The following is a 12,027-nucleotide window of genomic DNA, read 5'->3' on the forward strand; positions in this document are numbered from 1 at the left end:
TGGAACATAGCACTTAAATTCTTACTCTCATTAGAAAAGAGAGGAACATCCCTACAAAGTAACTGATCTACCAACACTGTAAAGAAGCATGGCACAGTCTTTCTGTTAGAAATTCTTTGAGCATGTTCAACGTGTTGGCTGCGGGTGGGGCGCGTACATCTCGCGAGATTTTGTTGTTACTCCGACAGCAGGATAAATACACTTTTGCTACAACAGCCACCGTCCAGTCGTCTTGCACTGACTTTCTAAAATGGCGTCGGCTCCGGGTCAGTAGTCAATTTTGATCTTTTATGCCGCTTTAGAAGAAAGTGTGTTGTTTAATTGAAACAAGGCAGTTGTTGGATTTATTTTAAAACAGAGTTCATCGGTTCAATCCGTCGTTTTTTAGTCATATGGTATCGCATGTGGTTTAGCGTTAGCTACCGCTAGGCAAAAGGCCTAGTCATGGTTGGTTGTATTTTCTGCAGGATGATTTTTTTTCTTTTTGTGTAGCGAGGTTGATGATGGACGCCAGATTACACATTTGACCAAATTGTTTTGAAGTAGATGTGCCGATAATTCCGACGTGTTATAGTTAATTTTGAAGCATCGTCTTGTTTAATGAATGTCTTAGGCTGATGAATGGCGACCTAACGACGGGTTTGTTTAACGTGCTGCTAGCATTAGCAGCGAGGCTCGCGCGCAAAACGTTTTGTTCGAATGCACAATCGGTCTAACAAACTCTCGACTTTTGTTCAGCAGATTACAGCTCCTACAATCAGACCAGCGCTCAGCAAGGGTAAGAGTCTTCACCTAGTTTGAGTGGTTGTTATATCTTTTTTAAAAAAAATCAAATAATGTTACCGAATGGGGTTATAGCATCGTTTTACTGTTGGCCTTACCGCTGAGAAGATGGAATCTAGCTGTTTTCTTAGTGGTTGCTGAAAAGGGCCTCATCCAACTGTTCATTTAGGAAATGTGCTTAAATCAAATTCTTTAATATGAGGCACATGCAGTTGGACTTTGGAGCTTAGTAATTTTCTTTGTGAGTTATTGTTTAATTTTCGTTAACACAATCATGCATTTAGTTGACCAATAGTGCGCAATATGTTAAAATGTGACCACACGTCTTCTGATTCCCAAACTGTTTGTTTTTACAGGTATGCCTCTTATGCTGCCCAGCCCTCACAAAGTTATGGACAGTCTGCACAGGTGAGACTTGGTTGGTTGACTGTTGGTTGCTTTACAGAATCAAATTATAGTAAACTGAGAGCGAGGAGCAATTGAAAGTGTGATTCAAATGGTGGAATTTTCAGTATTTATGTTTAATGTCTTTAAAGCATAAAATAAACTATTTAAGACTTAGTCTTTTGATGCGCCAGTTGATATTTGTTGTACCAACCATGTCTTTTTTTTTTTTTCCTTTCAGCAGAGCTATGGTCAACAGAGTTATGGATCATATGCCCAACCTGCTGCTGCTGACAGCAGTTACAGCCAGACAACTCCTGCTGCTGGAGGCTACCCCCAGCAGCAACAGCAGTATGGGTCCTCCTATGGCCAGCCAGCATCTGGTCAGTTATTAAGATTCAGCCATTTGACTAATTTTGATGTGGTTCTCTTTGAAACTCCCTGCAATGTCTTTGTTTTGATGGAGTGAAATTGAGCCACAAGTAAGTCAGGGATAAAGTGTGAGGGGATATTAACAAAAATGCTTAATTTCTGTTCCTAATTTGTTGATGTCAAGTTTGGACGGCAAAATCATTGAACGTAGTTAGATGTTGATCAGATAAAAATCACAGTAATAGCCCTTTTTTTAAATCTGGCAGATTATTTCTGTGTGGCTGCCCAGACCAGATATCAAACAGTTGTGTACTTTTAACATGTCACTTCACTGTACAGCATAGGTGAGTAGTAATGCAAATCTGGTCTTTTCAACAATATTTTTTGTTTTCTACAGCTGGATATCCTGCTGCCCAGTCTACCACTCATAACTACTCCCAGTCAGCCCAGGGTTATGGAGCCAGTAGTTATGACAGCACTCCTGCTGCTGCTGCTCCAGCTGCGTCCCAGTCATACGGCTCTCAGCCAGGATATACTGCCCAGTCTGCCTACCCTGGATATGGCCAGCAGGCTGCTCCCACTGCACCACAGAGGTGTGTACCTCTTGGGTAGGATTCAAGTAAATGAATTACACAAGAACATTTGTCTTTTTACTGAATGCTTTATCTTACTTTGTCCTTTAACAGTTACAATGCTAACAGCCAGCCAGCAAGTTACAACCAAAATAGCTACTCCCAGCCAGCAGCATATGGCCAACAACAGCCTGGCTACCAGGCCCAGCAGGCAAGCTATGGTCAGCAGCAAGGGTATCAACAGCAGAGCCAGCAGCAGCAACAAGCTCCTCCTTCTTACCCTCCTCAAGCCGGTGGTTCGTATGGGCAGCCTCCAGCCAGCCAATATAGCCAGCAAGGTGGACCGCCCAGTTACAGCCAGTCCAACCACTACAGTAAGCTTGACTGGGCCTCATTGCTTTGCTTTATAATTTTCATGGATATAGTTCAATTAAATAACATTGTAAATATACTTTAATGACTTCATGTTTTGATGAATTTGTGCTCCTCTTGTAGATAATTACAGGCAGGATGGCCAGGGTGGAGGTTCTGGTTACTCTGGTGCTGATTCTTCAAGATACCCAGGGGCAGGGGACAGCAGGGGCCCTGGCAGGGATGGCTTTGATCGAGGTGGAATGATGCATCGTGGGCGAGGAGGCATGGGCCGTGGCATGGGGTAAGTGTCTTTCCTTAGCATTTAATCTCTGTATTTTGACTCTACAGGTGCTGTGGCCATTTGGGGCAGGGCTGGGATGATTCATCATCAGAAACAATTGGAATAATCAAAGTAATCAGCAATTTAAGTAACATTATTCTCAAAATGTTGGCAGATCATGAATTATCAGCTTAATGATGATAATGATGAATGGGCTTCTATGATAGCGCTCCAGGCCCATGGTGGAAGGTGTATTACATGCTAACACCAGTGGCAGTAGTAGCTATTTCCACCCCTTTTATCTCAGCTCTGCCTCTCATTTGGCCAAAGGTAAGAAAAACATTTGTCCTTTTGAAAGTTGATTTTAATCAGTGACCTGTGCATAAACATTTAGGCTGGACAGCATATATCCTAGAGCATCATTTGATTATGAGCGAATATCAAAAAGTTAAAAGGAAAGGTTGCATATATCAGGACTGGTCAGGGAATGCGATAGAAGCACATTGCAAGAACATCATATCTACCAATTATTAAAACTGTAATGGGCATCTTTGAGGAAGGTTCACACACTGTCTGACTACCCCAGCAACACCCTTCTAGTTCGGTGTCTCATTGTGATGCATCATTTGCTATAAGGTGACACAGTTGCTTTAAGCAGAATACTGTTGGAAGTGTAAATCCTGCAATTTTTTTCCCCGATTGTTATACTATATTTCTTAACTAAAATTTAGTGTGTCCTGCAAGAAACTGAACATAATGTTGATATTTTAAGGAATTTAGACACTGGTCTTGCGCAGTATGTTTTGTTGAATTTCAAATGCCCAAACATATGCATAAATAATTGCTCAAGTATAATATTTAGATCAATATATTTCCTCTTGATAAAGTTTTTTCCTTTTTTTTTTTTTTTTTTTTTAAGCATACAAGTATATCCACTTTTTTCATTTTGTGGGTTATTTTTAAGTATTTATCATCATTTGATAGGCCTGAAGAAGTAATACCAACAAAAGCACATTAGATCTAGTCAAACATGCTAATGGTACTGCAAGACCTTACTAATACATTGCATCAATTAAAGAGAAACAAAGAAAATGAGAAACTGTTTCTCGGTCAATTTACTTTTTATAGCGCCAACACTAAAATTTGTTGAACCTCGTAAATGGGTTATTGTGGTCAATATTTACTATCACCCAAACTGAAATTCATCAGCGAGAACTGTAAACTTGCATTGAAGTCAAAACACGTTAAGAGCAAATTTGATATAAGTCACTTTTTATTTCTGAACACTGACTATTTTTATTTGCCTGCCATATACTGGCAGTTTTCTGGTGTCGCACTTGTTGACAGAGTTGAGAGGCAAAAATGGATGTAGTGATGATACAAGATTTGGGGGAAACGCAGGGCCTTTCTGTTTTGGACTATAGGCATTGACTTGACGAAGATACATTAATACAATACAGAAGATGGTATCCATAGATTTTGGTGTAGTGTGATCCAGTCTAATCTTGGCTTGGCAAAAACTGGTGTTCAGGTGTATCACTTTTGGTATTCTACACTCCTGATTCCCAAAAGGGTGGGCTGCTATGTAAAACAGAAATAAAACAGAATGTGATAATTTGCTGATCTTTTTTACAACTCCATTTATTTTTTTATTTTTTTTTGTAAACATGCCTCTTCTGGATTTGATGCAACACATTTCAGACAAGTTCAAGTTTCGACAGGGACACAAAAGACTGGGAACGTTGTGAAATGTTCAAAATGCATCTGTTTGGAACATTGCACAGATAAACTGGTTCGTTGGTAACAGGTGATAGCATGATGATTGGGTATTTAAAAGGACATCCTCAAAATCTCAGTCATTCTTGAGCAAGGATGGTATGTGGTTAACCACTCTGATTGTAAAGAGGTCATTAATACATGGGTTCAGGAATACTTTGCGCAAACATTGTTTGTATCCAGTTTGCAAATAATTGTATTCTGTCTTTATTTACATTTCACACAGTGTCCCAACTTTTTTTGGAATCGGGGCTGTATATTTCATGCAGATGTTGTATCCCTCCTAATAGTGAAAATAGAACTCAATTGAACCGGCCCATGACATATTTACTCTGGTACTCGCATTGAAATGCCGTCAGATTTGCTCTTGATGCAGATTGGGCTTGTGGACAGTTTACTCTCTGGTACTGCACATTGTTTTCTATTCTTTGTAGCTGGAAGTGGTTTGGCCCAACCCCAAATTAGATTAACTGACATTCAACTCCCCTGTAAAGGAATTGAAAAAGTTGCAAAGAGGTCAGGGGTATTGAGGTGAACTGAGGTTGTATTCAAAATGTCTTTGGGTTTAGACTGGTTATCACTGGTGTAAAACTAAAAGCTGAAACTTTTTTTTTGACTCGGCATATTTCTCAAATGGTTTCTCAAATGCATCACAGACACTCCTAAATATAAATCTTGATGACTGAATTGAATTGGTTGAATTCCATTTTTAGGATTTGTTTTTGGGAAAGTTTTTTTTTTTCTTTTCCAAATCTTAAATGATCAGTTTTGGGTCAGAAATTACATAAACCATAAGCTGAAAGTTCCTATTTTTTGTAAAGATGTATAGTTTTTTAGATGGTCTCATGTCCTCTGGTTCACAAGTGTAACTCTTTCTAAAGAACTGACTTCTGCATGACTATTTTGGTGCTGCAAGGACAGACACAAAAAACACAGTTTTATACAATACATGAATAAAATTGAGCAATTCTACAGTCTTGCCAAAGTAGTGGTAATCAAGCGTGCACAAACATATAAATAGGTAAATAACCCTCAATCCATTTATAAACTCAGATATAGGATAGATGTTTCTAGTTAAATTTTTATTTTAGGGTAGATTTAGCTTTGCACAGGTATATTTGTCTGTTACGGGGGGCGGGGTTGCACATTTTATCGTTTTGAAATGTTTTAAATTGCTTTTGTGGTTTGGATTACAAATGTCTGATCATATTCTTTTGACCACTCTTTTAACATGCTTTGTCACATTTATACCGTGCAGGTAACAGTGAGAGCCATTTAAAACCATCTTTTCTCTAAAAAGTATCTGTACTCAGTACAGAGCCGCCAGCTTAAGCAACAGGAGGGAGCTTAAACAAAGATTCGGGGTCTGCCATTTTTCAAGAACTGAGGATGGTGTTGTTTTGTTTTGTTCTCTTTTTTTAAAGCATGATGGGTATATTAATTGACAAACCATTTGTTTTAAGTTAACATTTTTGGTGTTGATTTGTCTTGATCAATGTACAATTGTGTGTGTGCATATATATGTGTATATATATATATATATTTTTAAATGTTTTTACCTGGTGAATCACCCGGTCATCCTGTGAAATTTCAGATGCATTGTCTGTTTTTATAGTTGTACACATATAATTTCAGCTGTTACTGTTAGAACTACTGTTATTGGGGTATGAGCTTATTTCTGGGTAAAACTATGTATGTTAATCAATGCATCTGAAATCTGTGTACAAATGTTTGGGTTTTGTCCCATTTTCAAGGGCAGTGAAAACATGTTAGTCATACATATATATTTATTTATTTATTTTTTGCACAAATGTATCCACTACTGCAAACTGTCACTGAAGTTGTACTCCGCTAGCTAAGGAATGGGACATAGCTAATACTCTTATCGCCTCGATTAGATTCTGTATTTATAATTTTGGGGAGTTTTAGTTGCTGTGCGGCTAGTTGAAATGTCTTGATTACTCCCTCAATCAAGCCACTTTGCTCGAGCCATGGAAGTGGCTGTTAAAGGGAAATCGCCTTCATATCTCCATTTATTCCCCCTAGCAGCGCTGGAGACAGAGGTGGCTTCAGTAAGCCTGGTGGTAAGTTAACGAGTATTACACTGGTTAGTCCTTTGAAAAACTTAAACTTTTTGAGCAAATATGCTTCGAGTATTGATGTGTTATGAAAAAATACATTGTGGTATGAAAAAAAAAATACTTGAACACATCTGAAAATATTGAGGACTTTTTTTTTCAATGCCTGAGACCATTTTCTCTGGGGTACTTGGTATATAACTCAGTTTCTGCTTATGGTTCGACAAAACATTTTTGACAGGTTAATGGCAAATTTTCACACAACTGTCTGTTACTGCTTTAACAAATCTCATGAGCTGAATTGCTGGGTATTTTGAGGATTTACAACTGGTCTTAGAGGCTTTTACACTCTTATTTGCCACAGTCTGAGGTGTTCAGTTTTCAATTCAATATATCACTTGTGGGAATTGTTGTGTACCATAAGGTGCCATTTTCAACTTCCCAATATGACTGACAGCGTTTATAAGGGAGTGTCTGGATTGTCTTTGTAGTACTCCTCAGGTGTTGTACACTGAACATTAGTCACACAAACTGACTTCTCATTTTGTTTTCCTCCCCTTCGACTAATGGACGACAGGACCTATGGGTGGTGACGAGCGTGATATGGGTAAGTAGTTGCTTTATCGCTCAACATTAGGGGTTCATGAATGCAGTGTTAATTAAAAAATGGGTTTTTACTGGATATTAACTGTTTTTATGCATTTGTAGGACGCCCTGAAGAACAGGATGACTCTGAGAACAGCACAATCTACATCACAGGGTTGACAGAGAAGGCTAACCTGGAGGAGATGGCTGAATTTTTTAAACACGTTGGCCCCATCAGGGTAAGGATAGCTTTTCACCGCAAATGTTGATGCAAGCTAACTAATGTGCAAACTAAACAAAATAAATTCTTTTGTGTCTAGATTAACCGCAGACTTGGCCAGCCTGCTATCAACATATACACAGACAAGGACACAGGAAAGCCCAAGGGAGATGCCACCCTGTCCTACGAAGAGCCAATCTGTGCCAAAACAGCGGTGGAGCATTTTGACGGTTAGACCTGAAGAAATACTTAGATTTAATGCGTTAATCTGAAACCATCTGTCAAAACAAATAATATAACTTGTAAGTACTTAATATTTTTATGTTTACATTTTTAATTTTAGGGAAGGAGTTCCAGGGCCGAAGGCTTAAGGTGTCCATGGCACGCCGTAAGCCCATGATGGGTGGAATGCGAGGTGGTATGCCCATGCGAGATGGCATGATGGGTCGTGGAGGTAAGTGTCAGCAATAAACCCCTTGTCTAAGAGGTTGTATTGTCTGCTCAGTCCTTTGCTTCATACGGCAAACTTGCATATATACCCTGCACCAGTGCCATATAGAAACCGTCCTGTAGCAGAAGATTGGCAGTGAACTGCGTCCTAGTTGCTGGAAACAGCTGAAAAATAAAACGCCAGGAATATGGTCATGTGATTAAAATTTGCTGTAATTTCCTTGTCTCATCAGGTATGATGGGTCGTGGTGGAGACCGTGGTGGGTTTGGCCCACGAGGTGGTCCACGTGGTATGGGCAGAGGTGGACCCACAGGAGGCAACATGCAGCAGAGAGCTGGGGACTGGGAGTGCCCTAACCCGTATGTATTAACTCGTTGTGCAGTATCATCTTGGGTGCATTTTTGTAATAAATGTTAATCTTAATCTAATGATTTATTGTCCCAGGGGTTGTGGAAATCAGAACTTTGCCTGGAGGATGGAGTGCAACCAGTGCAAAGCCCCCAAACCAGAAGGGTTAGGTGGCGGCCCCCCATTTCCCCCTGGCGGTGACCGAGGCAGAGGTGGAATGGGAATGCGTGGAGGCAGAGGTATGGACCGCGGTGGGCCGGCAGGAGCTGGAGGCCCAGGTGGCCCTGGAGGTTTCCGTGGAGGATGGGGAGGTGACCGTGGGGGATTCAGAGGACGTGGTGGAATGGACAGGGGCGGTTTCCGTGGGGCTGGACGTGGAGGACCACCCATGGACCGAATGGGTGGCAGAGGCGGACGAGGAATGGGCCCGCCAGGTGGCAAAATGGACATGAGGTGGGGTTAAAATATATCTTCCTTAAGTAATTCCTTTTCCTTTTAAATATAACTGTACATTTCTCTAACTTTTTAAAAAACACAAATGTATGAAACCCTGTGAATACAGAGTTTTGAGCCTGACTTCTGTGTATTCTCTGGCCCTTCTTTTAGGGACCATCGCCAGGAGCGCAGGGACCGGCCCTACTGAAGAACTTTCTGACCGTTCCATGTGGAATTTCATTTTAAGACGAGAATTTTTAATTTATGATTCCATATTTTGATGGTTATAGAACTGCTTTCAAACATCTTGTGCGGTTTCATTCTACTTGTTTCTATTCTTTTTTTTTTTTTCTTTTTTTTTTTTTAATTAGTTGACCCATGTTTATGCTACATCTTGTATTGTGCACATTTTTTTGTTGTTGCTTTTTTTTTTAATGCATATTAGATTTGATGTATTGTAAAACATTTTTCATTAGTTAACATAACTGCTTCCCCTTTCCCATAATTGACAATTGTATGGTGACAAATTTGGGAAATAAAATTTTACTGATTTGATGTTTTTGAGTTTTGGTCTTAACTTAAAAGTATAAAGTCACACAGGAAAAGCTTTAACAGATTCAGTATATTATTGTAATCCTGCTGAAAGTAGTCTTAACCCTAAAAATGAGTTCAGTTAATGATTTCTAATGATTCTAATGAGTTTTAGCAGCAACATTTTTAAAAAATGCAGTTCTTGTTGCTGGTACAAGAGAGATTGGTTGTATAGTAATGAGCAAAGTAGTGAGAAGCTCCTGTTCACATATAAAATCATTCAGTGTTTCATGCAGTGAAAATGTCATGTATGTCAGTATGTATCAGCAGACTTACTGAAAGCGGCCCCCTTCCTTTCACACAACCTGTTCTGCTTGGCGCTTATTCCGCCATGGATGGTTTTGCTCTGCTCAAATGCTCCTCCCCGATGATTGTCAGACGTATCGAGCATCATCGCTCCACCTTCAAGGTGTAGGACAAACTGCAGTGACTAAATAAGACTTGAACACAACATGATGAACTTGATCTGGTTGGGTAATCTATGACATTATTTCTGTTGTTACCATATGCTGAAGGGCTCTTCAGAGTATTGCTGCTTTTTTCAGTGCGTTGACTGTCGGTTTTAGAACCCAAACTTTGTTGTTTCCATTTTTGTTCTGTAGTTGAAGCACATCTGCTTGAGTGGCTGCTGCTGTCACTGTTTCTTTCTTTTTACCAATAGGTGGCGCAGGTTGGGCTGAAACTTCTGTTGCTGCAGTCCTGACTCAGAAGGTGCTGGCAGGGCTTCGATTTTGGTACTTTGCATCAATGACACTGTCTCTTCATGTTCACACTAAAGACTACTGAAGATATGAATGATTTAATTTTACCCTTCAGTTTTAAGTTAGTGTTAACAAATACGGCGGTAACTAACTTTCTACTGCCCGTGACTTGCTGTTGCCACACATAGCTATAAAATTATCACCTGTCAGAACAGAAAACGCAATGAGCTGCTCTGTCTCTTGTTCAGACATCACATACCTTGGATTTTTTTCTCTCATAGTTTCCAATTTTAACCGCATTCACTGTACACGATTCCCATAAGGCAGTCGAGTTGAATTGCTTGATGTTATTGTTCACAGATGTCAATCCTTGGCATTTTATTTTTCAACATCTGGGAAACATATGGCTATTAGGACCATCTTACTGCTCTTTTTAATGTTTCCTTTTCATGCACATATTGTGTTAACCCTGGATGGATCCTCCTGTAGGATTCTGTCATACTCATGTGGCGGGACCGGATTTTTTACATGCTTTGTCGTATTTTCGATGTAGTGGTTACTGTTTTTCTGCAAATTGCTCCAGTCGAATACTTCAGCTTCCACTCTCCTGTGGAAGCAGAACACACATCTGTACATTTCTCTACATGTCTGAAAACACATGGAAGCAGCAGCTTCCAAACAAGTTTAAGACTCCTGAAAATGTTTTAGAACCAGACTAAAGAAATCTTTTACAACTCCAGGGCTGCCCGGCCAATTTTTATCTTTACTCAAAGAGCACACAGCTTTGTGCGTTAAAAATGCTCCGACCTCACAGTCTTGTTACTCTTTGTTAAAGAGATGACACAAGGACTTATTGACTGTATGTGTTAAACCAAATGAAAAGTCTTAAAAATAGGGTCAGGGGGCAGTATCTTAATACCTGTGCAGCACCTTAGAGTGGAATCAGTACCCCAGTATTGTTACATTAATCAGGGTGTGTTTTTTAACCTTGAGGAAGCTCTGTCACAGATGACATCTTCAAGTGCTTCTCATCTGCTGTGGTCTGTTGTTAGCGTGGATTAAAAGAGTACTGAATATACTCTCTCTCTCTCTCTCTCTCTCTCTCTCTCTCTCTCTCTCTCTCTCTCTCTCTCTCCTTCCTTCACCCTCTTTACTCACAGAAAAGCTGATTCATCCAGGCCCAGAAAATGATCTCATCAACCCCCACCATCTCCTCTCTCTTTTCCTCTATCTCTCTTCCGCCCCCTCCCTTCCTTTCTTTCTCTCTCTCTCTCTCTCTCTCTCTCTCTCTTTCTTAAACGGACACATCCCTCTTTTTAAATGAAAACAAGACCCCCTTCTTGGCACTGGGCTTTGCTTAAATTCAAACAGTCACACATTAGGAGAGTAGGCTGCTTGAGTTGCTCCAACAGAGGAGGGCCCATGATTTTTAAAGGCCCAGTCAGAAGTTTTTGAACATATAAATAAGAGATTCTTGTTACATACAATTGAAGAGTAGAACTTCAAGATGAAAAATAAAGATTTTTCCAAACACCTTTCAGAGTGAGAGCCCTTATACCATGAATAGATTTGGCATTAGAAATACCTTCATGAAAACATTACAAAGGCTGTATAAAGAGACAGCTCTGGGCTCATAGCAGTTTCTGGATGTGTTTCAGATTTCGGTAATGAGAACAGAGTTGTGTTTACAGTTTTGTCAGGCGTGTATCTCGAGGCAAGTTTCCCTGCTGTTTACAAAATTTTTGAACCAGCATTCATACCTGAAAATCAGGTCTCGTGCAGCAAACCTTGACCCAAGCTTCAAAGCTTTCCTGAGCTAAAGTGGACTTAAGTTACTGTCTAAGGCCTCCACCCCCCCAAAAAAAGCCATCTTCTGTCCTTCCCCACACTGACAGCAGCCCTGTTATCTACAGCATTTTGTGACTTCTGCACATTTTCTGTCAGGCACACTGTACATCATGTGCTGTTAAAGTGGCTACTTTGTCTTCTGTTTACTGCCTGCCTGACTAGAGTGGATAACACTGTCCATCTACTGTATGGCTCTCACTATCTGCCTTTAAAATTTCCAATCGCCTGCTGTTTCCAGACTTAGGGGCT

At 40.1% G+C, this 12,027-nt stretch overlaps 1 protein-coding gene across 6 annotated transcripts; it reads left to right on the forward strand.

Annotated features, from left to right (window-relative positions):
* Positions 1-156: 156 nt before the first annotated feature.
* ewsr1b (EWS RNA-binding protein 1b) lies at positions 157-9,193 on the forward strand. Of its 6 annotated transcripts, none has more exons than XM_046387411.1 (15): positions 157-266; positions 742-778; positions 1,140-1,191; positions 1,409-1,550; positions 1,937-2,132; positions 2,226-2,485; positions 2,607-2,766; positions 6,568-6,605; positions 7,177-7,206; positions 7,308-7,423; positions 7,505-7,634; positions 7,748-7,858; positions 8,088-8,214; positions 8,300-8,656; positions 8,810-9,193. In XM_046387411.1, the coding sequence occupies exons 1-15, from the start codon at positions 251-253 to the stop codon at positions 8,844-8,846; spliced, it is 1,809 nt and encodes a 602-aa protein (XP_046243367.1). In that variant the 5' UTR covers positions 157-250; the 3' UTR covers positions 8,847-9,193. The 6 variants fall into 6 exon arrangements, with proteins under 6 accessions (XP_046243367.1, XP_046243370.1, XP_046243366.1 ...); XM_046387414.1 differs by having other exon boundaries at positions 1,412-1,550; XM_046387410.1 differs by having other exon boundaries at positions 205-266; positions 739-778.
* Positions 9,194-12,027: the final 2,834 nt, after the last annotated feature.

The sequence above is a fragment of the Scatophagus argus genome, chromosome 4 (assembly GCF_020382885.2).
Source record: "Scatophagus argus isolate fScaArg1 chromosome 4, fScaArg1.pri, whole genome shotgun sequence".
NCBI lineage: Eukaryota > Metazoa > Chordata > Actinopteri > Scatophagidae > Scatophagus > Scatophagus argus.

Excerpts from the sequence above, each read along its gene's own strand:
- ewsr1b (XM_046387410.1), top strand. Across the intron at positions 6,606-7,176 it reads TGGCTTCAGTAAGCCTGGTG|GACCTATGGGTGGTGACGAG; the intron begins GTAAGTTAACGA and ends AATGGACGACAG. Across the intron at positions 7,635-7,747 it reads AGCGGTGGAGCATTTTGACG|GGAAGGAGTTCCAGGGCCGA; the intron begins GTTAGACCTGAA and ends TTTTAATTTTAG.